At 49.4% G+C, this 27,126-nt stretch overlaps 1 protein-coding gene across 1 annotated transcript in view; it reads right to left on the bottom strand.

Annotated features, from left to right (window-relative positions):
- The window catches only part of OLFM2 (olfactomedin 2), an 88,507-nt gene extending 68,385 nt beyond the window's left edge, over positions 1–20,122 (bottom strand). The window contains exon 1 of the mRNA XM_033199057.1: positions 19,880–20,122. Within this exon, the coding sequence (XP_033054948.1) occupies positions 19,880–19,942 (63 nt within the window). The 5' untranslated portion in view covers positions 19,943–20,122. The remainder of the gene's footprint in view (positions 1–19,879) is intronic.
- Positions 20,123–27,126: the final 7,004 nt, after the last annotated feature.

Here is a 27,126-nt window from a genome sequence, read left to right as displayed (position 1 = left end):
ATCTTCTCCAAAGGACCTTCCCTGGCCACCTCATCTACAATCTGAGCCCCCCACCACTCTCTGCCACTTACCCTACTTTAGTTCTTTTTTGTTTTGTTTTGTTTTGTTTTGAGACGGAGTCTCACTCTGTTGCCCAGGTTGGAGTGCAATGGCGAAATCTCTGCTCACTGCAACCTCCATCTCCCGGGTTCAAGTAATTCTCGTGCCTCAGCCTCCCGAGTAGCTGGGTTTACAGGTGCATGCCACCATGCCTGGCTAATTTTTTTATTTTTAGTAGAGATGGGGTTTCACCATGTTGGCCAGGCTGGTTTTGAACTCCTGACCTCTAGAGATCCACCCACCTCGGCCTCCCAAAGTGCTGGGATTACAGGCGTGAGCCACCACGCCCATCCACTTTAGTTCTTTTATCTTTTTTTTTTTTTTTTTAAGGCGAGGGTCTGGGCACTCTGTTGCCCAGGCTGGAGTGCAGTGGTGCAATCATAGTTCACTGTAACCTCAAACTCCTGGCCTCAAGTGATCCTCCCACCTCTGCCTCCTGAATAGGTGAGACTACAGAGGCACACCACCGTGCCCAGCTAATTTTTTAAGTTTTTTGTAAAGATAGGGTCTCACTATGTTGCCTGGGCTGGTCTCAAACTCTTGGGCTCAGGCAATCCACCTGCCTCAACCTCCCAAAATGCTGGGATCATAGGCGTGAGCCACCACGCCAGACCCTAGAAGTCTTTTTAAAGATCCAACAATTCCATCTACCCAAGAGAAACCAAAGCATATGTCCATGAAAAGACCTACACATGAATATTCATAGCAGCATTGGTTATAATGAATGAAACAATCCAAACACCCATCTACTGGTGAGGGAATAAACAAACTGCGGTACATCCATACAACGGAAATTCCGCCATAAAAAGAAACACACTCCTGATGTATGTTACAATGTAGATGATCCTCAAAAACATTTTGCTAAGTAAAAGGAGACAGAGGCAAAAGGCCACATAGTTTATGATTCTATTTATACAAAATATCCAGGGAGAGCAAATCAATACAGACAGAAAGTAGATGAGAGATTGCCTGGAACTGGGGGTGGGAGTGGAGATGGAATGCAAATGGGCACGGGGGCTGTTTTGGGGGTGATGTAAATGTCCTATAATTGGATCAGGGTGATGGTTGCACAACTCTGTAAAATTTACGAAAAGTCATTGAATGGCACACTTACACAGGTGAATTTTACCGTCTGTAAATTACACCTCCATAAAACTGCTGAAAAGGGAAAATCCATCAGGCGCGGTGGTTCACGCCTGTAATCCCAGCACCTTGGGAGGCTGAAGCGGGAAAAGCCAGGAGTTTGAGACCAGCCTGGGCAATGTAATAAGACCTCATTTCTTCCTATTTATTTATTTTTTTGAGACAGAGTCTCACTCTGTCACTCAGGCTGGAGTGCAGTGGCCTGATCTTGGCTCACTGCAACCTTCCCCTCCCGGTTCAAGTGATTCCCTTGCCTCAGCCTCCCAAGCGGCTGGGATTATAGATGTGCACCATGACACCTGGCTAATTTTTGTATTTTTAGTAGAGACAGGGTTTTGCCATGTTGGCCAGGCTGGTCTCAAACTCCTGATCTCAGGTGATTCTCATGCCTCGGCCTCCCAAATGCTGGGATTACAGGCATGAGCCACCACACCTGGTCCTCTGCCAATTTTTTTTTTGAGACAGAGTCTTGCTCTGTCGCCCAGGCTGGAGTGCAGTGGCGAGATCTTGGCTCACTGCAACCTCTGCGTCCAGGTTTCAAGTGATTCTCCTGCCTCAGCCCCCTGAGTAGCTGGATCACAGGGGCATGCCACCATGCCCAGCTCATTTTTTTTTTTTTTTGTTTTAGTAGAGATGGGGTTTCACCATGTTGGCCGGCTGGTCTCGAACTCCTGACCTCAGGTGGTCTGCCCACCTTGGCCTCCCAAAGTGCTAGGATTACAGATGTAAGCCACACCACCTGGCCCCTCCTCCCCACAAAAAATTTTTAAGTAGCTGGGCATGTCCCTGTAGTACCAGCTACTTGGGAGGCTGAGGTGGGAGGATCACTTAAGCCCAAGTTTTTGAGGCTGCAGTGAGCTATGATGGCACCTCCGCACTCCAGCGTGAGCAACAGAGCAAGACCCTGCCTGTACAAAAGGGGGAGGCATTTTTAAACTTTGCCTGCAAGCTCCCTCTTTGAGGTGCTCTGCACTGTACTAACACGAGAATAAGTGTCTCCTTAAATTTTGAGCCCAAGATTCCTTGCTTGCATCACCCTGGTCCTGGCAATGATGTACCCACGGTCAGAAATGAGAGACTGTTTACTTTTTACCCCTCCTTCTCCATCCCTCCTCCTCTATCCAAACCAGCACCACAGCCAGCTAATCCTGATGCAGAAATATCTCAAGAAATTGTCAACTCTTCCCATCATCATCACTGTGAACATCATGCTGGTGAGCCACTGAAAAAAATATTTCTTCTGGGGCCAGGCTCATGCAATAATCCCAGCACTTTGGAAGGCTGAGGTGGGCAGGTCACTTGAGGTCAGAAGTTCGAGACCAGCCTGGCCAACATGGTGAAACTCCATCTCTACTAAAAATACAAAATAAATAAATAAATAAATTAGCTGGGTGTGGTGGTACAGACCTGCAATCCCAGCTACTTGGGAGGCTGAAGCGGGAAAAGCCAGGAGTTTGAGACCAGCCTGGGCAATGTAATAAGACCTCATTTCTTCCTATTTATTTATTTTTTTGAGACAGAGTCTCACTCTGTCACTCAGGCTGGAGTGCAGTGGCCTGATCTTGGCTCACTGCAACCTTCCCCTCCCGGTTCAAGTGATTCCCTTGCCTCAGCCTCCCAAGCGGCTGGGATTATAGATGTGCACCATGACACCTGGCTAATTTTTGTATTTTTAGTAGAGACAGGGTTTTGCCATGTTGGCCAGGCTGGTCTCAAACTCCTGATCTCAGGTGATTCTCATGCCTCGGCCTCCCAAAATGCTGGGATTACAGGCATGAGCCACCACACCTGGTCCTCTGCCAATTTTTTTTTTGAGACAGAGTCTTGCTCTGTCGCCCAGGCTGGAGTGCAGTGGCGAGATCTTGGCTCACTGCAACCTCTGCGTCCAGGTTTCAAGTGATTCTCCTGCCTCAGCCCCCTGAGTAGCTGGATCACAGGGGCATGCCACCATGCCCAGCTCATTTTTTTTTTTTTTTTTTAGTAGAGATGGGGTTTCACCATGTTGGCCGGCTGGTCTCGAACTCCTGACCTCAGGTGGTCTGCCCACCTTGGCCTCCCAAAGTGCTAGGATTACAGATGTAAGCCACACCACCTGGCCCCTCCTCCCCACAAAAAATTTTTAAGTAGCTGGGCATGTCCCTGTAGTACCAGCTACTTGGGAGGCTGAGGTGGGAGGATCACTTAAGCCCAAGTTTTTGAGGCTGCAGTGAGCTATGATGGCACCTCCGCACTCCAGCCTGAGCAACAGAGCAAGACCCTGCCTGTACAAAAGGGGGAGGCATTTTTAAACTTTGCCTGCAAGCTCCCTCTTTGAAGTGCCCTGCACTGTACTAACACGAGAATAAGTGTCTCCTTAAATTTTGAGCCCAAGATTCCTTGCTTGCATCACCCTGGTCCTGGCAATGATGTACCCACGGTCAGAAATGAGAGACTGTTTACTTTTTACCCCTCCTTCTCCATCCCTCCTCCTCTATCCAAACCAGCACCACAGCCAGCTAATCCTGATGCAGAAATATCTCAAGAAATTGTCAACTCTTCCCATCATCATCACTGTGAACATCATGCTGGTGAGCCACTGAAAAAAATATTTCTTCTGGGGCCAGGCTCATGCAATAATCCCAGCACTTTGGAAGGCTGAGGTGGGCAGGTCACTTGAGGTCAGAAGTTCGAGACCAGCCTGGCCAACATGGTGAAACTCCATCTCTACTAAAAATACAAAATAAATAAATAAATAAATTAGCTGGGTGTGGTGGTACAGACCTGCAATCCCAGCTACTTGGAGGCTGAGGTGGGAGGATCACTTAAGCCCAAGTTTTTGAGGCTGCAGTGAGCTATGATGGCACCTCCGCACTCCAGCGTGAGCAACAGAGCAAGACCCTGCCTGTACAAAAGGGGGAGGCATTTTTAACTTTGCCTGCAAGCTCCCTCTTTGAGGTGCTCTGCACTGTACTAACACGAGAATAAGTGTCTCCTTAAATTTTGAGCCCAAGATTCCTTGCTTGCATCACCCTGGTCCTGGCAATGATGTACCCACGGTCAGAAATGAGAGACTGTTTACTTTTTACCCCTCCTTCTCCATCCCTCCTCCTCTATCCAACCAGCACCACAGCCAGCTAATCCTGATGCAGAAATATCTCAAGAAATTGTCAACTCTTCCCATCATCATCACTGTGAACATCATGCTGGTGAGCCACTGAAAAAAATATTTCTTCTGGGGCCAGGCTCATGCAATAATCCCAGCACTTTGGAAGGCTGAGGTGGGCAGGTCACTTGAGGTCAGAAGTTCGAGACCAGCCTGGCCAACATGGTGAAACTCCATCTCTACTAAAAATACAAAATAAATAAATAAATAAATTAGCTGGGTGTGGTGGTACAGACCTGCAATCCCAGCTACTTGGGAGGCTGAAGCAGAAAAGTTATTTGAACCTGGGAGGCAGAGGTTTCTGTGAGCAGAGATCACACCACTGTACTCCAGCCTGGGCAACAGAGTGAGACTCCGTCTCAAAAAAAAAAAAAAGTTTTTCTTCCCTTGAAATTTCTGGGTAAAAAATTAATAACTGTTGGAAAAATATCAATAATTGCTGAGGTTTACTTAGTACTATCATGTTCCAGACACCATTTGCAGCAAAGTTACGTGTAATAACTCATTTAACCCTCAGAATACCCCTATGCAACAGACAGAATTATAATTTCCTTTTGTTTGTTTTGGGGTTTTGTTGTTGTTTTGAAACAGGGTTTTGCCTGCCCTGTCACTCAGGCTGGAGTGCAGTCACGTCATCACACTTCACTGCAGCCTCGACCTCCCTGACTCAAGCGATCCTCCTACCTCAACCTTCCGAGTAGCTGGGACTACAGTCACATGCCACCATGCTTGGTTATTTTTTTTATTTTTTTTGAGGCGGAGTCTCGCTCTGTCGCCCGGGCTGGAGTGTAGTGGCCGGATCTCAGCTCACTGCAAGCTCCGCCTCCCAGGTTTACGCCATTCTCCTGCCTCAGCCTCCCGAGTAGCTGGAACTACAGGCGCCCGCCACCTCGCCTGGCTAGTTTTTTGTATTTTTTAGTAGAGACGGAGTTTCACCATGTTAGCCAGGATGGTCTTGATCTCCTGACCTCGTGATCTGCCCGTCTCGGCCTCCCAAAGTGCTGAGATTACAGGCTTGAGTCACCGCACCCGGCCGGTTATTTTTTTTTTATTATTATTTTTGGTAAAGACGGGGTCTTGCCATGTTGCCTAGGCTGGTCTCAAACTCCTGGCTCAAGCGATCCCCTTGCCTCAGCTTTTCAAAATGCTGGGATGACAGGCATGAGCCACTGCGCCCAGCCAGGGAAAGATTTTTAAAATAGAACACTAACAAGCACTAGCTATGAAAGAAAAAATGATTTGAACTACATTAGATTAAGAAATCCTGGCTGAGTGCAGTGGCTCACACCTGTAATAGCACTTTGGGAGGCCAGGGCGGGAGGATGGCTTCAGCCCAGGAATTTGAGACCAGCCTGGACAACATGGTGAAACCCCATCTCTACAAAAACTACAAAAATTAGCTGGGTGTGGTGGTGTGCACCTGTAGCTCCAGCAACTTGGCAGGCTGAGGTGGGAGGATGGCTTGAGCCCAGGAGATCGAGGCTGCAGTGAGCCATAATTCCACCACTGCACTCCAGTCTGGGCAACAGAGCGAGACCCTGTCTCAAAAAAAAAAAAAAAAAAAAAAAGGAAAAATGAAATGAAATTAAGGACTTCTATTGATTAAAAGACACCACTAAGAGAATGAAAAGAAAAGCTACAGAGGAGAAGATATTTGCAATCATTATGTCCAACAAAAATCTCATATCCTGATTTTATAGTTATATAAAATATGTATATGTATCTATGTAAAATCTGGGTACACACACACGCACACACATTCCTACAAATCAGTAAGAAAAAAAACAGACATCTGAACAGAGAAGTGGGCAAAAGACTTAGACATTTCACAAAAGTGGATATCCAAGTTGTCAATAAACATATGGAAAGGCACTTAATTCATCAGCAGGCACATCATTCATCATCAGGAAATGTAAATTAAATCCACAATATTCCCAGCACTTTGGGAAGCTGAGGTGGGAGGAACACTTGAGCCCAGGAGTTGGAGACCTGCCTAGGCAACATAACCAGATCCTGACTCAAAAAAACAAAAATAAATTTATAAGTAAACCCATAATGCAATACTATCTGGCACCCATCAGAATGTTTAAAATTAAAAAAAGGTCAGGCACGGTGGCTCATACCTGTAATCCCAGTACTTTGGGAGCCCAAGGTGGGTGGATTACTTGAGCTCAGGAGTTCCAGATTAGCCTGGGCAACAGGGCAAAACCCCATCTCTACAAAAAAATTAGCCAGGTGTGGTGGTGCATGCTTGTGGTTCTAGCTACTTGGGATGCTGAGGTGGGAGGATTGCTTGAGTCTGGGAGGTTGAGGCTGCAGTGAGCAGAGATTGTGCCACTGCACTCCAGCCTGGGTGACAGAATGAGACCCTGTCTCAAAAATAAAAAAGAAAAGAAAAGAAAAAGAGGCTGGGCATGGTGGCTTATGCCTGTAGCCCCACCACTTTGGGAGGCTGAGGCGGGTGGATCATGAGGTCAGGAGATCGAGACCATCCTGGCTAAAACGGTGAAACCCTGTCTCTACTAAAAAATACAAAAAATTAGCCAGGCGTGGTGGCGGGCGCCTGCAGTCCCAGCTACTGTGGAAGCTGAGGCAGGAGAATAGTGTGAACCCTGGAGGCAGAGCTTGCAGTGAGCCAATATCGCGCCACTGCACTCCAGCCTGGGTGACAGAGGGAGACTCCATTTCAAAAAAAAAAAAAAAAAAAGACAATACCAAGTGTTGGGGAAGATATGGAGCAACTGGAACACTTCATACACTACTGGTGGAGGAGTACATTGTTGACTTTTTGGAAGAGTCTCTGCAACTTTGGAAGACTGTATAGCAGTTTCTCCCCATGGCTCAGCAATTCCACTCCTACGTATATACAGTTGAGCTTCATGATTCAAAAATTCCAGATTGGCAAATTCGCCTACTCGTTGCAATTTGTTTATACTCTAAGATCAATACTCGCTGGGGCATTTGTAGTCATTTGTGGACATGCACAGTGATAATATTATTTTTCTTATTTAGAAACAGGGTGGAGTAGCCGGGTGCGGCGGCTCATGCCTGTAATCCCAGCATTTTGGGAGGCTGAGGCCGGCAGATCACTTGAGGTCAGGAGTTTGATACCAGCCTGGCCAACATGGTGAAATCTGTCTCTACTAAAAATACAAAAATTAGCCAGGTATGGTGGGTGCACACCTGTAATCCCAGATGCTTGGGAAGCTGATGCACAAGAATTGCTTGAACCCAGGAGGCAGAGGTTGCTGTGAGCCAAGATCATTGCCACTGCACTCCAGCCTGGGCGACAGAGTAAGACTGTCTCAGGAAAAAAAGAAAGAGAGAAAGAAAGAAAGAAAGAAAAATGAAGAAAGGAAGAAAGAAAGGGAGAAAGGGAGAGAGAAAGAGAGAGAGACTGGGCGCGGTAACTCACGCCTATAATCCCAGCACTTTGGGAGGCTGAGGCGGGTGGATCACTTGGTCAGGAGATCGAGACCATCCTGGCTAACACGGTGAAACCCTGTCTCTACTAAAAATACAAAAATTAGCCAGGTATGGTGGGTGCACACCTGTAATCCCAGATGCTTGGGAAGCTGATGCACAAGAATTGCTTGAACCCAGGAGGCAGAGGTTGCTGTGAGCCAAGATCATTGCCACTGCACTCCAGCCTGGGCGACAGAGTAAGACTGTCTCAGGAAAAAAAGAAAGAGAGAAAGAAAGAAAAATGAAGAAAGGAAGAAAGAAAGGGAGAAAGGGAGAGAGAAAGAGAGAGAGACTGGGCGCGGTAACTCACGCCTATAATCCCAGCACTTTGGGAGGCTGAGGCGGGTGGATCACTTGGTCAGGAGATCGAGACCATCCTGGCTAACACGGTGAAACCCTGTCTCTACTAAAAATACAAAAAAATTAGCCGGGCGTGGTGGTGGGCGCCTGTAGTCCTAGCTGCTGGGGAGGTTGAGGCAGGAGAATAGTGTGAACCCAGGAGGCAGAGCTTGCAGTGAGCCAAGATCGCGCCACTGCACTCCATCCAGCCTGGGTGACAGAGCAAGACTCCGTCTGAAAGAAAGAGAAAGAAAGAAGGAAGGAAGCAAGGAAGGAAGGAAGGAAAGAAAGAAAGGTGGGAGGGAAGGAAGGAAGGAAAGAGAGAAGAAAGAAAGAGAGAGAAGAAAAGAAAGAAAGAGAAAGAGAAATAAAGGAAAGAAAGAAAGAGAAAGAAAAAGAGAGAGAGAAAAAGAAAAAGGAAGGAAGGAGAGAGAAGAGAGAGAAAGAAAGAAAAGGAAGGAAGGAGAGAGAGAGAAGAAGGAACGAAGGAAGGAAGGAAGGAAGGAAGGAAGGAAGGGGAGTTCAGTGGTGGGATCATAGCTCATTGTGACCTTTACCTCCTGGGCTCAAGCAGTCCTCCCAAGTAGCTGGGACTTCAGGCATGCAGCACCACGCTTAGCTAATTTAAAAAATTTTTTTTTGCAGAGCCGGGCATGGTGCCTCACGTCTGTAATTCCAGCACTTTAGGAGGCCGAGGCAGGTGTATCACCTGAGGTCAGGAGTTCGAGACCAACCTGGCCAACATGTCAAAATCCCATCTCTACTAAAAATACAGAAATTAGCCAGGCTTGGTGGCGTGTGCCTGTAATCCCAGCTACTCGGAAGTCTGAGGCACAAGAATCACTTGAGGCCGGGCGCGGTGGCTCAAGCCTGTAATCCCAGCACTTTGGGAGGCCGAGACGGGCGGATCACGAGGTCAGGAGATCGAGACCATCCTGGCTAACACGGTGAAACCCCGTCTCTACTAGAAAATACAAAAAACTAGCCAGGCGAGGTGGCGGGCGCCTGTAGTCCCAGCTACTCGGGAGGCTGAGGCAGGAGAATGGCGTGAACCCGGGAGGCAGAGCTTGCAGTGAGCTGAGATCCGGCCACTGCATTCCAGCCTGGGTGACTGAGCAAGACTCTGTCTCAAAAAAAAAAAAAAAAAAAGAATCACTTGAACCAGGAGGTGGAGGTTGCAGTGAGCCGAGATCGTGCCACTGCATTTCAGCCTGGGCAACAGAGCGACACCCCTGTCTCTACAAAAATAAATAAATAAACAAACAAACAAATATATATATATATATATATATATTTTTTTTTTTTTGAAACGGAGGTTTCACTCTGTTGCCCAGGCTGGTCTCGAACTCCTGGGCTGAAGCCATCCTTCCACCTTGGCCACCCAAAGCACTAGGATTATAGGCGTGAGCCATTGCTCCTGACCTGACAGCATACTCAGTCACCCAACGCTGTTGAGGTCTAATAAGAAGACACACTGCTTTCTTCCTCCAGTTCTGATACTACATGCAAGTGTCTTTTTTACGGTCCATTTAGTGCCAAGCTTTTCATATTTTTGTGCTGTTTCTTGGTGACTTCGCTATCCTCAGTGACCCCCACGCACAGTGCTGAAGTGTAGTCTAGTGTTTCTACGTGCAGGAAGGCTGTGATGTGTCTCACGGAGAAAAGATGTGTTAGAGAAGCTTCATTCAGGCCTCAGATGTAGTGCTATTGGCCGGGAGTTCAATGCTAATGAATCAAAAAATAAATATATATGTGATATATATATGTGTGTGTATATATATATCTGATATATATATATATATGATATTCTAAAACAGAACCACACATAAAACAAAGTTATGGCTGGGTGCCATGGCTCATGCCTGTAATCCTAGCACTTTGGGAAGCTGAGGCAGGCAGATCATTTGAGCCCAGGAGCTGGAGACCAGCCTGGGCAACATGGTGAAATCCCAGCTCTACAAAAAATTAGCTGGGCGTGGCGGCGCGTAATCCCAGCTACAGAGGTGTTGGGAGGCTGAGGCGGGAGAATGGCTTGAGTCCGGAAGGCGGAGGCTGCAGTGAGCCGAGATCACACCACTGCACTCTAGCCAGGGGGACGGAGTGAGACCCTGTCTAAGCAAAACACAACAAAAGAAAAAAGTTATATATTATTCAGTTGACAAAAACGTTGTGGTCAGAGGCTTTCGACAAAAACAACAAGTGTTAGTGAGGAAGTGGAAAAATAGGAACCCTTTGTGGGAACGTAAAATGGTGCAGCCGCCATAGAAAACATTATCGTAGTTCTTCAAAAACTTACAACATAGTTACCCTATGACCCAGCAATACTTTTTTTTTTTGAGACAGGATCTTACCCTGTCACCCAGGCAGTGGTACAATCATGGCTCACTGCAGCCTTGACCTCCTGGGCTCAAGTGATCCTCCCACCTCAGCCTCCCGAGGCACAGCTAATTTTTGTATTTGTTGTAGAGACAGTGTTTTACCATGTTGCTGAGGTTGGTCTCAAACTCCTGGGCTCAAGCAATCCACCCACCTCAGCCTCCCAATTGCTGGGATCACAGGTATGAGCTGCTACACCTGGCCCAGCCACGCCACTGCTGAATACGTACACAAAAGAATTGAACTCAGTGTCTCAAAGAGATATTGGTACACCCATGATCACAGCAGTATTAATCCCAGCACCTTGGGAGGCTGAGGCAAGAGGATCACTTGAGGCCAAGAGTTCAATACCAGCCGGGACAACATAGTGAGACCCCCATCTCTACCAAAAAAAAAAAAAAAAGGAAAAAGAAAAATTAACTGGACGTAGTGGTACACACCTGTAGTCCTAGCTATTTTTTTTTTTTTTGTTGAGACGGAGTCTTGCTCTGTCGCCCAGGCTGGAGTGCAGTGGCCGGATCTCAGCTCACTGCAAGCTCCGCCTCCCGGGTTTACGCCATTCTCCTGCCTCAGCCTCCCAAGTAGCTGGGACTACAGGCGCCCGCCACCTCGCCCGGCTAGTTTTTTGTATTTTTAGTAGAGACGGGGTTTCACCGTGTAGACCAGGATGGTCTCGATCTCCTGACCTCGTGATCCGCCCGTCTCGGCCTCCCAAAGTGCTGGGATTACAGGCTTGAGCCACCGCGCCCGGCCAGTCCTAGCTATTTGAGGTAGGAGGATCACTCGGGCCAAGGAGGTTGAGGCAACAGTAGGCTGTCGTCACTTCACTCCAGTCTAGCCTGGTCAACAGAGCAAGACCCTGCCTCTTAAAAAAATAAAACAAAATAAAATTTAAAAAGAACCTGGCTCACCATGTGCTCAACATGTATTTTTCTTGGGATTCACCAGGACTCTCACAGCCTGAAAAGTGAGAAGCTATTTGCCATTTCATTTGATGGCTGAACCGGCTCTGCCTTTTGGTTTTTTTTCTTCTTGTGCAGTGACACCTGTCTTCTCGTATATTAAGCAAGGCTAGGTACTAGCTGTCCAGAATTGTTGGAACTATGTATAAAGTAAGAGTAAACAGGGACCAAGAGTCTACTGGGTCCCCAGGAGCAATAAAAACAACCTTTTCCAGGCTGGATATGGTGGCTCATGCCTGTAATCCGAGCACTTAGGGAGGCCAAGATGGGCAGATCACTTGAGGCCAGGAGTTCAAGACTAGCCTGCGCAACATGGCAAAACACTGTCTCTATTAAAAATATAAAAACTGGCCAGGCGTGGTGGTGCACACCTATAGTCCCAGCTACTTGGGTGGCTGAGGCATGAGAATTGCTTGAACCCAGGAGGTGGAGGTTGCAGTGAGATGAGATCGTGCCACTGTACTCCGGACTGGGTGATAGAGTGAGACTCTAAAAAAAAAAAAAAAAAAAAAAGAGAGAGCGAGAGAGAGAAAGATAATAAACTTTTGTATACAGTCTTCATGGAATCTACTCTCCCTACTCTCTGCTCTTTCCTGGTTACTTCTTGGTTTGTGGCTGCGCTCTGATGGATGAAGTTGCAAGACACACTGAGGTGGTGTGCACCTGTAATCCCAACTACTTGGGAGGCTGAGGCAGGAGAATTGCTTAAGCCCAGGAATTCGAGGCCTGCCTGGGCACTATGGCAAGACCCCATCTCAAAAAGAAAAAAAGAGGGCCGGGCGTGGTGGCTCAAGCCTGTAATCCCAGCACTTTGGGAGGTTGAGACAGGCGGATCACGAGGTCAGGAGATCGAGACCATCCTGGCTAACGTGGTGAAACCCCGTCTCTACTAAAAAAAATACAAAAAACTAGCTGGGCGAGGTGGCGGGAGCCTGTAGTCCCAGCTACTCGGGAGGCTGAGGCAGGGAATGGCGTGAACCTGGGAGGCGGAGCTTGCAGTGAGCTGAGATCCGGCCACTGCACTCCAGCCTGGGCAACAGAGCGAGACTCTGTCTCAAAAAAAAAAAAAAAGAAAGAAAGAAAAAAAGAGAATGGGCTTCCACCTTGGCAGTGAAGACATGTTAATGAATGTTCTTTCAGACAAGAGTTCCCTAGATGTAGGAATAAAGTGTTCCTGTTATGACAACTTTTTTCCAACACAGCCAGGCTCAACTCCTCCAGAAGTTAAATCTTCTACTCCACTCCTTGAGAGCACAAACTACCCCCTAGTGCTTACCGCATAGTATAATACTTGAGATACAGAAGGCTCTCAATGAATGCTCTCTAAATCAGTACATGGGCCAGGCGCAGTGGCTCACGCCTGTAATCCCAGCACTTTGGGAGGCTGAGGCAGGTGGATCACCTGAGGTCAGGAGTTTGAGACCAGCCTGAACAATATGGTGAAACCCTGTCTCTACTAAAAATACAAAAATTAGCTGGGCATGGTGGCGTGCGCCTGTAGTCCCAGCTACTCGGGAGGCTGAGGTGGGAGAACGGCTTGAACTCGGGAGGCGGAGGTTGCAGTGAGCCGAGATTGCACCACTTCACTCCGGCCTGGGCAACAGAGTGAGACCCCGTCTCAAAATAAAATAAAATAAAATAAATGAGTACATGAGTGCAGGAACAAATGAATACAGCACATTACTGCCTCCCAGGCACTGACACTGAATCCTGGGGCTAAAAAGTCATTGCCCATACCAGCCACTGGGCTCACCAGAAACCCACACATACCAGGCCAGGCGCAGTGGCTCACGCCTGTAATTCCAGCATTTTGGGAGGCTGAGGCGGGCAGATCACCTGAGGTCAGGAGTTCAAGACCAGCCTGACCAACATGGAGAAACCCCATCTCTATTAAAAATACAAAATTAGCCAGATGTGGTGGCACATGCCTGTAATCCCAGCTACTTGGGAGGCTGAGGCAGGAGAATCGCTTGAACCCGGGAGGCGGAGGTTGCGGTGAGCCGAGATGGCGCCATTGCACTCCAGCCTGGGCAACAGAGCGAAACTCCGTCTCAAAAAAAAAAAAAAAAAGAAAGAAAGAAAAAAAGAAATCCATACAAAACATATGGTTGGCCTACAAGGATACAGTCACTGGTGTGATGATGATACAAGCATGTCCCTGTGCTCATGGTCCCTGAACATGCACACAACCACCAAACATACACATACATGCATGACACCACAGACACCTGCCTACGGGGCCAAAATTAGAGTGAGGTAAGTTATGCAAGTGCAGAGGTGGAACCCATAGTTAATTAAAAATTTGTTTTTGTTCATCGTAGATTTTTCTTGCACTAATTTAGATTTTCTTAAAATGTTCCGTTAAAATATTATTTATCTTGGTTACTGTTTTTTTGTTTTGTTTTGTTTTGTTTTGTTTTTTTTAGGGCCATCCCCTTAAATTTTGCACTATAGCTGAACACTATACCATGTACCTGTCACCCTAGCTACTCAGGAGGCTGAGGCAGAAGGATCACTTGGGCCCAGGAGTTGGAGGCTTCAGTGAGCTATGACTGCACCACTGTACTCCAGCATGGGTGACAGAACAAGACCCCGTCTTAGCAATAGTCCCAGCACCGTGGCTCATGCCTGTAATCCCAGCACTTTGGGAGGCCAAGCCGGGCGGATCGTCTGAGGTCTGGAGCTCGAGACCAGGGTGGGCAGCGTGGTGAAACTCTGTCTCTACTAAAAATACAAAAATACAAAAAAAAAAAAAAAAAAATTAGCTGGGTGTGGTGATGCGCGCCTGTAATCCCAGCTACTCGAGAGGCTGAGCAGGAGAATCGCTTGAACCCAAGAGGTGGAGGTTGCAGTGAGCCGAAATCGCGCCACTGCACTCCAGTCTGGCCAACATAGCAAGACTCCGTCTCAAATTATCATCATCATCATCATCAACAACTTTTTAAAATGTTTGCACCTGCGGCGAGTATCTCACCAGTTTTACCCTGACCTGGGCACCTCCATCCCACATACCCACATGCACAGGCACAGGTGTAAAATCACACACATTCACCCACCAGTCACATAGACGCACACAGTCGCTGCACAAATCTCATTCAACCACTAGATGTCGCCCAAGCTCCATAATCTTAAATCCAGCCCCAACGGGGCGCTTCCCTACACTAACTCAGAGTCTTTAAATTTCCTTTTACTTCCCTCCACTGGGACATTTACATGCTCTAAAGGAGCCCCAGGAGAACATCGTCTTACCCCTAAATAGCAGTGCCGTATCAGGGTGGAATTTCAGGCACAGGTAAAGAAGATGGGTGTTCTTTCTTTCTTTTTTGTGGAAACAGGGCCAATCTGTCGCCCAAGCTGGAGTGCAGTGGTGCAATAATAGCTCACTGCAGCCTTGAACTCCCGGGCTGAAGTGATCCTCACACCTCGGCCCCTAAGTAGAACTACAAGCCTGGCCAATTTTTTAAAAAGTTACTGTAAAGGCCGGGCACGGTGGCTCATGCCTGTAACCCCAGCATATTGGGAGGCCAAGGCGGACAAATCAAGAGGTCAGGAGTTTGAGACCAGCCTGGCCAACATGGTGAAACCCCATCTCTACTAAAAATACAAAAATTAACTGGGCATGGTGGCACGCCCCTGTGGTCCCAGCTATTCAGGAGGCTGAGGCACAAGAATCACTGGAGCCCGGGGGGCAGAGGTTGCACGGAGCTGAGATCATCACACCACTGTACTCCAGCCTGGGTGACAGAACAAGACTCCATCTCAAAAATAAAAAAAAAGCAATAAAAAGAAAAAGTTATTGTAGAGATGGGATCTTGCTGTATTGCCCAGGTTGGTCTCAAATTCCTGACCTCAAGAGACCCTCTGGCTTTGGGCTCCCAAAATGCTGGGATCACAGGTGTCAGCCATCACACCAGGCTGAAGAATGGGTTTCTTGGTGCCTTCCATCCAGGAGCAAGTGTTCCCCTGACACTCTCTTGATACAAGAATCCTGTGGCTTGAGAAAGAAAGATGCTGTGTATGTGAGGGGGTCCATCCACCCATCCACCCAGCAGATATTTCTTGAGCACCTACTGTGTGTCAAGTTCTGTTCTAGACACTGGAGAAACAACAAAGCTGGCTGAACCCTGATAAACTGCCGCTGTAGTGGGGAAACAGACAATGAATGAATAGAAGAATCACAGAAATGTGGAAACAAGAGCTGTAAAGAAAAACATGGCCGGGCTCACGTCTATAATCCCAGCACTTTGGATGGCAGATCACCTAAGGTCAGGAGTTCAAGATCAGCTTGGCCAACATGGTGAAACCCTGTCTCTACTAAAAATACAAAGAAAACTGGCCAGGCGTCAGGTGGCATGTGCCTGTAGTCCCAGCTACTCAGGAGGCTGAGGCACAAGAATCACTTGAACCTGTGAGGCAAAGGTTGCAGTGAGCCGAGATCGCGCCACTGCACTTCAGCCCAGGCAACAGAGCAAGACTCAATCTCAAAAAAATAAAATGAAATAATAAATAAATAAATAGAAAAGAAAAAGAACATGGAGTAAGCACTCTGAGAGTGGCAGCAGGGGGCTATTTCACCTAGCCGTTCAGGGTGGGCCTCTTGGAGGAGGTGACATTTAAGCAGAAATCAGAGATAAATAGCTACCGGGGGGAACAGTGTCACAGGGAGGGGGAGCAGCAAGTGCTAAGTCCCTGAGGCATGTGATCTAAACTGAATTATTCCTTCTCCCCCTCCTGTGGAAGCCCCAGGAAAGAGTTGGTCCCAAACCCAGAGAGTGCCAACAATGTAGCTAGATCTTAGGGAGGGATCAGGGATCAGGAAGGCATCTTTTCCACAAGGAAAATAGTGGAGCGGCCGGGCGCGGTGGCTCAAGCCTGTAATCCCAGCACTTTGGGAGGCCGAGACGGGCAGATCACGAGGTCAGGAGATCGAGACCATCCTGGCTAACACGGTGAAACCCCGTCTCTACTAAAAAATACAAAAAACTAGCCAGGCGAGGTGGTGGGCACCTGTAGTCCCAGCTACTCGGAGGCTGAGGCAGGAGAATGGCCTAAACCCGGGAGGTGGAGCTTGCAGTGAGCTGAGAACTGGCCACTGCACTCCAGCCTGGACGACAGAGCGAGACTCCGTCTCAAAAAAAAAAAAAAGAAAGAAAGAAAATAGTGGAGCTCAGAACTATCAAGCTCTCTGGTAGTCACTCCCAGGCCAGAACCCAGAACATCGTGGATAGATCCTGAATGAATGGATAATGCCTCTGAAAGTCTCTGCTTTCCTGTTCTCCTGCTCTCTGGGTCACATCCAAACTTCTGCCCACAGTTTACAAGTTCCTAAGTGGTCTGGCTTCCCTGGCCTCATCTCCCCGCCGACGTCCCCATTACTCACTCCTCTGCAGCCACACCAGCGTCCACACTGCTTCTGAAACTCACCAAGCTTGTTCTTACCCCAGGGCTTTTGCACCTTCTGTTCCTCCCACCTTGAATGCTTCCCCCAGACACCCACAAGGCTCCTTCTCTCACCTTCTTCAGATGTCACCTGAAATGCCACCTATTTAGAGACACCTTCCCTCACCATACTGGCTCAAATAACCTCCACCCTGTAATCTTTTTCTGTTTTTTTGCTTTGAGACAGAGTCTTGTTCTGTTGCCCAGGCTGGAGTGCAGTGGCATGACCTCGGCTCACTGCAACATCCGCCTCCCAGGTTCAAGCAGTTCTCCTGCCTCAGCCTCCCTAGTAGCTGGGATTACAGGTGCCCGCCACCACGCCCAGCTAATTTTTTATATTTTTAGTAGAGACAGGATTTCACTATGCTGGCCAGGCTGGTCTTAAACTCCTGACCTCAGGCGATCCACTTGCCTCAGCCTCTCAAAGTGCTGGGATTACAGGTGTGAGCCACTGCGCCCGGCTCCACTCTAATCTTCTATACTTTATCTGTTATTCTTCATGCCACTTGCATTGTATTATATGTATATTTAGTTGCCAACACTGTATTACATGGGTTACTCGGTTCTTTTCTGTCTCCTCTACTAGGTCAACTCCAGGAGAGCAGGGATTTGATGACTCAGTTGGTGGCTGTATCCCCAGTGCATAATCTGTTCGCTGAATGGTTTAACCAATGATTTCTAGGAAGGACCCCGGGTCCATCAGGGACAGGGAAGAAGTCTTTGGAAAGTGACAGAGGGAGCTAGGAGCGGGTAGAGCATCCTCTCTGCAGACCCCTCCCTTCCCTGGGGTGCCAGGCTGGGTGGGCCAACGCCAAGGGGGTGTACCGGCCGCCTAGACTGTTTTACGACCATGTAGTTCCCGTAGTGGCCGCCTGGAGGCACTGCAGCCCACAGCAGGATTCCACCAGCCCCGCCCTAACGGATTACCTCATTTGGCCACGCCCCCGTTGTCCTTTAGCCCCGCCTCCACTGACCTCGTTAGTCCCGCCCCCAAAGCAACTCCCTCCCAGCCCTGGGGGCTGTAGGATTCACCCTCCAATTCCAACTCTGGCAGCAAACTCTGGCACCCTAGCCAATCTTGGTGAGAAGACAGAAAATCTAGGGTCCCCCTAGCAGGGGGTGGAGGAGAACCCACAGGGGGTGGCTCCAAGGATAATTCAACTTCATTCCTGGTTCATTTTTTTTTTCAGCGGTTTCTCAAGTGTGTGCCTCTTTTGGTCTTTTATCTCTCCCAGGTGTGTCTCTTTGCGTCTCTCTGGCTCACACATCCATTGAGTACCTACTGTGTGTGGCCTGATGCCTGGCTCTGGGCACACTCCCTATTCCACCCAGCGCGTGGGTGCTTAGATGCATGGGGAAATGGAGGAGCGAGGGAGGGGACCCCACAACCTCTCCTCGTGGCCTAGAAATCCTTCTATCTGGAGTCTAACCTCCATTCCTCCCAACACACCCCTCGGGGTGAGTACAAGGGTCTGATTCTTTTCTTGATGAGGAAGGGGAAGGTGCCCAGATTGTTTCTCCCCTTCGTATCTACCTAAAAAAACCCCCTAGCAATGTCTTCACGGACGCTGTCCACACCCATGGAGCGGATTATTTAACAAAAGGGTAATCGTGTGGGCTCAGGAGCCAGACTGCCTCGGCTCAGTCCCACCTCTGTCACTCTCGAGCTTGAGCAAGTGATTTAACTTTTCTGTGCCTCAGTTTCCCCATCTATAAAATGAAAGTAACAATACCATGCCCTAGTAGACAAGAGGCAGAGGGGGTTAAATGCCTTAGTCTATACTGTGTGATTGAAACAGCACCCCTCAAATTAGCACGTAATGAATGATCACTGTTATTATAATGACTACTTTATTATTTTTGATCCCAGCTTCCCTGTGAACTCCTACAGAGCTGAGAACTTGGGGGTGCTCTCACCCCCAAGATGGAGGAGGAGAGGGGCTTTCCAATAGCAAAAGAGAGCGTGGACGCCCCACATTCTGCAAGGCTCCCTGAGCCTGCCCAAGAGAAGGGTGCCAGGGGGAGGGAGACTGCTTCTGTAAGGGCATGAATGGCGTGTGCGGTTGTGAGCAAGGCACCAAGACACACACACGTGCATGGATGGACACGTTTGCACACACAGCGCTTGCGCGCGCGCGCACGCACACACACACACACGCACACACCCTTTTAGAGTGATTTACCCAAAGCTACAGAATAGCACACGCTGACTCCAAGGCTCTCACACGGCCACACACCTGGCCACACACGTATTGTACAACACCCAGTCATCTGGAGCCAGTAATGAGGACAGGGTCACACAGAGACTCTGTCTCACATACCGATCACACCCCAACTCAGGCACTACTTGGACAAGCCCCCCAACCGCCACACACACAAACTCCCCCCGGTCACACCCAACCACGACACAAAGACACACACGTTTACTCTGCACCCCCAAAGCATTTCACACGCGTCCCCGTCAGTCACTCTCACGTGAGTCCCGCCCTCTGCCCCACACTGGGGGCTGCAGGCGAGGAGTGGGGGGCTTCGGAAACTGGGCATCTCGGCCCCGAAGAGGAAGTCAAGGGTAAGCAACCATCCCCGTCCAAAGCCCCCTGAAGTTTCCCTCCCAACCCCACTCCGCTCCCGCGAGATGGCGGGGTGGGGGCTCGGGGCCGTGGAGGGGTTGAGAACCCCAAAGATGCCACCTCCAAACCAGCCCAGCCTGAGGCTGGATTTGAAGCCCCCCCTTGTCCTCTCCCAAGCCAGAGAGTGCACGTCCCGGCCCCTCCCCTGCTGCGACCCCCGTCCCTCGCCGCCCTGCAGCTGGGGTGGCTTATGGAGCCTCCCAACCCCGTTTCTGCAAGAACCTTCGGTGTCCCCCTCCTCTCCCGGAGCCACCCGCGCCCGCACCTGCCCGCCGGGCCCCTACCTGTCCGGCCAGGCCTGAGCACAGCAGCAGCAGCAGCGGCGGCAGGACCGTGAGCGGCCACATGACGCGCCCCCAGCCCGGCGTCCCGACCCCTGCCCGCCCTAGCGGCGCCTCGGCGCGGGGACCGCCACCAGGCGCGACCCCGCCCGCCCGGCCGGGGCGACCCTGCGCCGCCGCCTCCCCCGCCTCGCCGGCGGCCGGGATTCCGCCCCACCCCCGCCCCCTCGCTTGCTCCGAGTCTTTGTTGCGGGCTCCGCCCCCCGCCCCGCCCCCAGCTCGTCTTCGGGCGCAGCTCGAGCAGGGTCGGGTGGGGGAGTGGGGGGCAGGGAAGTGGGGGAGCCAGCACCAGCGAGGGGACCTGAGGACAGGACTTGGCAGCGCCCCCCAGCCCCCAGGCCATTCCGGGAGCGGGTCGCGGTGGTGGGGGAGGGGTGCCCGTCACGTGTTTGTAAATTTCACCCTCCAGGGGACATTTCTCACTTTGCAGGTGGGAGGGGGATGAATGGTTGAGGGAGAGGAGTAGGAGGAAGGCCTGGTAGCAGAGAAGAGAAATGATGAACGCTCCCTCCCTAAAAACTCAAGAGTCAACAGGGAAACTGAGGCAGAGTCTGAAATTGGAAGTTGGAGGAGGGGTCAATGCCAGGACAAGACGGGTGGGGCATAGATGGAGACGGGGAATAAGAGGAAAAAATTGGGGTTGGGGGGACAGGAGACCGAGAAACAGGCAAGAGGCCAATGGAAATGTCCACGTGGGTGAGCCTGGTCTCCAAAGGGGGCGTCTCGTTTTCACCCTCCCCGGGCGCCCTATTTCCTCACCAGTCCTCCCGCTGGAAGCCTCCCCGCCTCCGCCACACCTGGAAGAGTTTCTCCTCGCTCCTGTTTCTATAGCCCAAGATGAAAGACCACATCCCCCGAGAGAATCAAAATATTAACACCGCCTCCACGCGAAGCCATTTGCATATGAAGGGCGTCCTTGTCTAGCCTCTCTTTCGGGAGGCTTTCCAGCCTTTCTCTGTCTCTCCTCCAAAAGTGTTCCTAGGCCGGGCGCGGTGGCTCACGCCTGTAATCCCAGCACTTTGGGAGGCTGAGGAGGGCGGATCATCTGAGGTCAGGAGTTCAAGACCAGCCTGGCCAACATGGCAAAACCCCATCTCAACTAAAAAATACAAAAATTAACCGGGCGTGGTGGTGCATGCCTGGAATCCCAGCTACTCGGGAGGCTGAGACAGGAGAATCGCTTGAACCCAGGAGGCAGAGGTTGCAGTGAGCGAGATCGTTCCATTGCACTCCAGCCTGGGCAACAGGAGGAAAACTCGTCTAAAAAAAAAAAAAAAAGTGTCCCTAGTCATCTTCCCTCCCCACCCCTCCAGGGATTTAGATGTATGTAGGGAGAGGTGGAGGAGGAGGGCGGGTAAGTCAGATTAGAAATAAATCGGGCATAAAATATGGGAGGCTAGGAAGCCTGGCATTTTTGTGACCCTGATACTGATGGGGTAGGAGGGGTCTCCCCAGACGCTGGTGGGGCCTCGACCCCACCAGCTCTTAACACTGTTGCAAGAATGAATTCAAGGAGGAATCAGAAAATAATGAAAAGTTCAGAGACTTTTTGTTAAGGGAAAAGTTCACACTTGAGAAAAAGGAGTGGGTGTACTCAAGAGAGGGAGATGGGCAAGGTGGTTTGGGACTGCTACCTTTATGTGTCTCTTTTTTTTTTTTTGGTACAAAGTCTCACTGTGTCACCCAGGTTGGAGTGCAGTGGTGTGATCTTGGCTCACTGCAACCTCCGCCTCCCGGGTTCAAGCGATTCTCCTGCCTCAGCCTCCTGAGTAGCTGGGACTACAGGTGTGCACCATCACAGCTGGCTAATTTTTTGTATTTTTAGTAGAAACGGGGTTTCACCATATTGGCCAGGCTGGTCTCGAACTCCTGACCTCATGATCCACCCGCCTTGGCCTCCCAAAGTGCTGAGATTACAGGCGTGAGCCACCACACCCAGCCACTATGTGTCTGTTTAACCGAGGGATGGAATATTCTTGAAAACTGGAAAAAGGTGGACTATGGTGCCACCCATTTTTACACCAAATTTGAGTGTCCCTGGAACTGTCACGGGAGCTGGTGGGTGGGTAATTTTAGTATTTTAATGAGTGCATAATGAGATCCCAGGTGAAACCTAGGTAGAACACAACACCATGTTGGGTCCAGATCTTAGTCAGCTTGGTCCACACCCTGGTTTTCAGGGTGTTATCAGTCCATAGCCTCTAGTCATGTGAAGCAGCTGCCTGTGACCACCATGTATCATTCCTGTCTCAACCCTACTGGGGATAAAACACGTTAATGATGGATTTGTCAGGTTAATGAGAAAGAGCTTGGTGACCCACAGACCTGGGTTCAACCCTGGTGCTGCTACTTCTTGACCATGTGACCTTAGGGAAAAAGCTTTCCGTCTCTTAGGAGATCCGTTTTTTGCAGAGTTATTGGGAGACATCTGTGACTCTAAGCAAAGAGAGCGCCTAGCTAGTGCTCACTCTCCAGCACACATTGCAACAACCAACCATGCACTGGGTTAAGGACACTCGTCATGGGATGTGGACACAAAATAGAGTCTGAGCCTAGGAAGACATCCCATTTATTCTTCTATCTCTCTCTCTCTCTTTTTTTTTTTTGAGATGGATTCTCACTCTGTCACACCCAGGCTGGAGTGCAGTGGCTTGATCTCAGCTTGCAACCTCTGCCTTCTGGGTTCAAGGGATTCTCCCACCTCGGCCTTCCAAGTAGCTGGGATTACAGGTGCCTGTCACCACACCCATCTAATTTTTCATATTTTTAGTAGAGATGGGGTTTCACCATATTGGCCAGGCTGGTCACAAACTCCTGACCTCAGGTGATCTGCCTGCTTCAGCCTTCCAAAGTGCTGGGATAACAGGCGTGAGCCACCACATCCAGTGTGTTCTTCTATCTCCTTTTCCCAAATGGGAGACAGTCCTTTGTGGGCCCTTCAGGCCAAGCCTGCAGTTGGCATTGCATAAAAGGAGGACACTGGTTGGTAGGACCCACAAGCTCTTGACCAAGAATGGGTCTCATGGTCAAGAGTCAGCACTCTTGACTCATGAATGCTGCATTTCAGGACCATGAACAGTGTCCTCCTTGGGCTTTGGTCACTGAGATGATCACAGTTACAACTAAGCTACGGCCTGTGTTGTATAGATGGAATTTGGTCAATATGCACTTAGATCTATTCCCCACTTTTCCCCTGCACCCCTCTGTATCAGGACAATGGCTTCTGCAAATTGTCTTTCTCAGGTTCTCTACAAACTACATTTCCCAGGCTTCCTTGCATCTGGTTAGGCTCAGCCAATGGGAGGTCTAGAGGGAGATTGGAAGGTGCCAAGAAAGGAGAAGCCAGAGAATTCCCCCCCTCCACTTTGAGTGTCTCTAGCCATGGCTGCTGTGGCCCCTCTGTGGTCGCAGTCCCATTAGGTATTCCCCACCATGGCGGGGGGGTGGGGGCAGGTGACTGGCCAGGTGACTGCAGCTCCTGGATTCAGGTAACTACCACCTCCCTCTGTTGTTTCAGTCCCTGCAAAGATGATAGCTAGCAATTAGAGTTGATTCACCTTCTCCAGTTTGCTCTTAAAACCTACCTAGTAAGGCCGGGCGCGGTGGCTCAAGCCTGTAATCCCAGCACTTTGGGAGGCCGAGACGGGCGCATCACGAGGTCAGGAGATCGAGACCATCCTGGCTAACGCGGTGAAACCCCGTCTCTACTAAAAAATACAAAAAAAATTAGCCGGGCGAGGTGGCGGGCGCCTGTAGTCCCAGCTACTCGGGAGGCTGAGGCAGGAGAATGGCATAAACCCGGGAGGCAGAGCTTGCAGTGAGCTGAGATCCGGCCACTGCACTCCAGCCTGGGCGACAGAGCGAGACTCCATCTCAACAAAAAAAAAAAAAACAAAAAAAAACAAAAAAACCTACCTAGTAGGGACAGGCGCGGTGGCTCATGCCTGTAATCCCAGCACTTTGAGAGGCCAAAGCAGGTGGATCACCTGAGGTCAGGTGTTTGAGACCAGCCTGCCCAACATGGCAAAACCCTGTCTCTACTAAAATTACAAAAAATTACCCAGGCATGGTAGCGGGTGTCTGTAATCCCAGCTATTGCGGAGGCTAAGGCAGGAGAATCGCTTGGACCCGGGAGGTAGAAGTTGCAGTGAGCCGAGATCACGCCACTGCACTCCAACCTGGGCAATGAGAGTGAAACTCTATCTCAAAAAAGAAAAAAACAAAAACAAAACCTACCTATTGGCTGGGTGCCATGGCTAACACTTCTAATCCCAACATTTTGGGAGACTGAGGCAGGTGGATTGTTGAGCCAAGGAGTTCAAGACCAGCCTGGCTAACATGGTGAAGCTGCATCTCTGCCAAAAATACAAAAATGAGCCAGGCATGGTGGTGCACACCTGTAGTCTCAGCTACTCAGGAGGCTGAAGTGGGAGGATCACCTGAGCCTGGGAAGGTCGAGACTGTAGTGAGCTATGATTACTCCACTGCACTCCAGCCTGGGCAACAGAGTGAGACCCTATCTCAAAAAAACCCCACAGAAACAAACAAACAAATAAACAAACCTACCTAATACCTCTGTGTATGGCTAATTAAAGTCCCCATATTAAATTCTTTCTATTGAATTTCCTGGGATGGGCTGTTTTTCTGACTGGACCTTAGCCAATGCATTCAGTGCCATTGGTCATTGACTGGTATGGTTAGTGGCTCTCTGGGTGTCCTGATGGCGCTGTGATTTGTGTCCTGTTGAACCGGGATCTGTGCTGCCGTCAACATCATGGTTCTGCCAGGGTCAGCATTGTGGTCACCGTTGTGGTCACTCCTGGTCATTCTTGGCTGTGTTGTGGTCAGTGTGGTGATTAGTACTACAGTCAGTTTCCTGGTTACACTGTGCTCTGTCCTAGTGCTATGGTCCTTGACCTGAGCTCGCTTTGGATAGTGACCTGGCCGAGGTATGGTCAAAATTATGATTGAGTCATACTGCGGTCAAAGTCACACTCGGCATCCTGGTTGCACTGATATCAGTTTCAAGGTCAGCACTGGGGTTAATGTTAAGAAGACTGCAGTGAGCCGGGCCCAATAGCTCATGCCTATAATCCCAGAACTTTGGGAGGCCGAGGTGGGCGAATCACCAGGTCAGGAGATCGAGACCATCCTGGCTAACATGGTGAAACACCATCTCTATTAAAAATACAAAAAATTAGCCAGGCGTGGTGGCGGGCGCCTGTAGTCCCAGCTACTCAGGAGGCTGAGGCAGCAAAATGGCGTGAACCCGGGAGGTGGAGCTTGCAGTGAGCTGAGATCCGGCCACTGCACTCCAGCCTGGGCGACAGAGCGAGACTCTGTCAAACAAACAAACAAACAAACAACAACAACAACAACAAAAACCGTGCAGTATCAATGGTGTAGTGGTCAGAATTGTGGGCCATCATTGAAGAGACATCAGGATCCGCTTCTCAAGGATCTATTGTGGCAAAATGGATGAACTGGGGACTCAGGGTCTGGCACTGGGCACAGGTCATTCTCCACGACACGTAGGAACCAGGGAGGCAGGGCATTGGATTTTGCCATCTGGCCGTTGGGTTTTTCTAATTGGCACTTGGACAGCCATAGGTTCCTGCCACCCTCTCATGTTTCCAGCCAGAGAGAGACACAGCCCACATCTGTTTCCTCACACCCTGCACCACCCCCTTCATAAAGAAAATGATCATGAAGTAAATGCCTGTCAACACATGCCTTTGCTCTTGCTAATCCCCAAATATATTATTTAGAGGTCCTTTGGTAGAAATTAGCAGAAACTGAACTTGAACTGGATTAAGAAAAAAAATCTATTGGCTCATATAACTTAAACAAAAATGAGGGTAGTGGAATTCAGGCATGGCTGGATCCAGGGGTTCTGTTATAGCATCAGGATTCTGTCTCTGTCCATTCCTCATCTCTCATTTCTCATTCCATGCTGTCTTCTGGGAAGGATTCACTGTTAGCCAAGAGATGACAAAGATGGTTTCCAGAAGCTTCTTTCTTCCAAGCTCAGCAGCATCAGCAAAAATATGTCTCTTATTATGCAAAATAATGTCTCTTATTATGCATCCCAAGTTGTGTGCCCATCCTGAACCAATTATGTGTTCAGAGGAATTCATTATTTGGCTTGGCTAGGTCTGGCTCGTAGATCACCCCCACAGAGCCAGAGAGTGCAGTTAGCCTTATTCAACCTATATTGGATAGGAAATAGGAGGTAGAGGGGGATATAGAATGTTGACCACTAAAAGAGAGAAAGGACACTGTACAAGCAAAACCAAAATATGTGGTGTGGGGGGGGGGGGTGGTTCTTGGCACCGTTTCAACCCTCTAGTATACATTCCTTATTATAGAGCCTGCAAAGCAAAAATACTTCCAGACTCTCTTGCAGCTAAACTTCTGTATGCCAATTAGGTCTCATCCATTAGAAGCATGAGAAGTGGGTGGTGGAAGAGGGTGGAATTAATCTTTCTGTTATGCTGGTAGAGGCAGCTGCTAAGCACAATTGGGAGACACTGGATTTTCCTGCAGGAATGTTCCTGTTTCCAACTGTCAGAACCACCCGTTTTTGTTGAGAGTCCATTGCAGTAACAATGATGACTGCCTGCATATCTCTAAATTGCAACTTTGCTGGTGTTTTCATTGTTTTGTTGTTCCTGTTGCTGCTGTTGTTGTTGTTGTTGTTGTTGTTTTTAAGATAGAGTCTCACTGTGTCACCAAGGCTGGAGTGAAGTGATGGGATCTTGGCTTACTGCAACCTCCACCTCCCAGTAAGTGGGACTATAGTTGCATACTACCACACCTTGCCAATTTTCTGTATTTTCTGTAGAGATGGAGTCTCTCCATTTGCCTAGGCTTGTCTCAAATTCCTGGGCTCAAGGGTTCCACCCGCGTTGGCCTCCCAACGTGCTAGGATTACAGGTGCGAGTCACCGCACCCGGCCATGTTGTTCCTTTTTATGGCTCAATAATATTCCATTGTGTGGCTATCCCATATTTTGTTCATTAATTATGGTGATGTAGTCTTAAAGTCAAAAATCCCCACCTCTCTTCTAATAATAGAGGTGGAAGCTCCTGCATGGGTGAGTTGGGAGGTGGTGGTTTTTTTTTTTTTTTTTTTAAGATGGAGCCTCGCTCTGTTGCCCGGGCTGGAGTGTGAGTGCAGCGGTACAATCT

This window comes from Trachypithecus francoisi, unplaced genomic scaffold, assembly GCF_009764315.1.
Source record: "Trachypithecus francoisi isolate TF-2019V2 unplaced genomic scaffold, Tfra_2.0 Lachesis_group5, whole genome shotgun sequence".
Classification (NCBI taxonomy): Eukaryota; Metazoa; Chordata; class Mammalia; order Primates; family Cercopithecidae; genus Trachypithecus; species Trachypithecus francoisi.
Note: the sequence above shows the minus strand (reverse complement) of the source record. Positions and strands in the feature narration are given on the sequence as shown.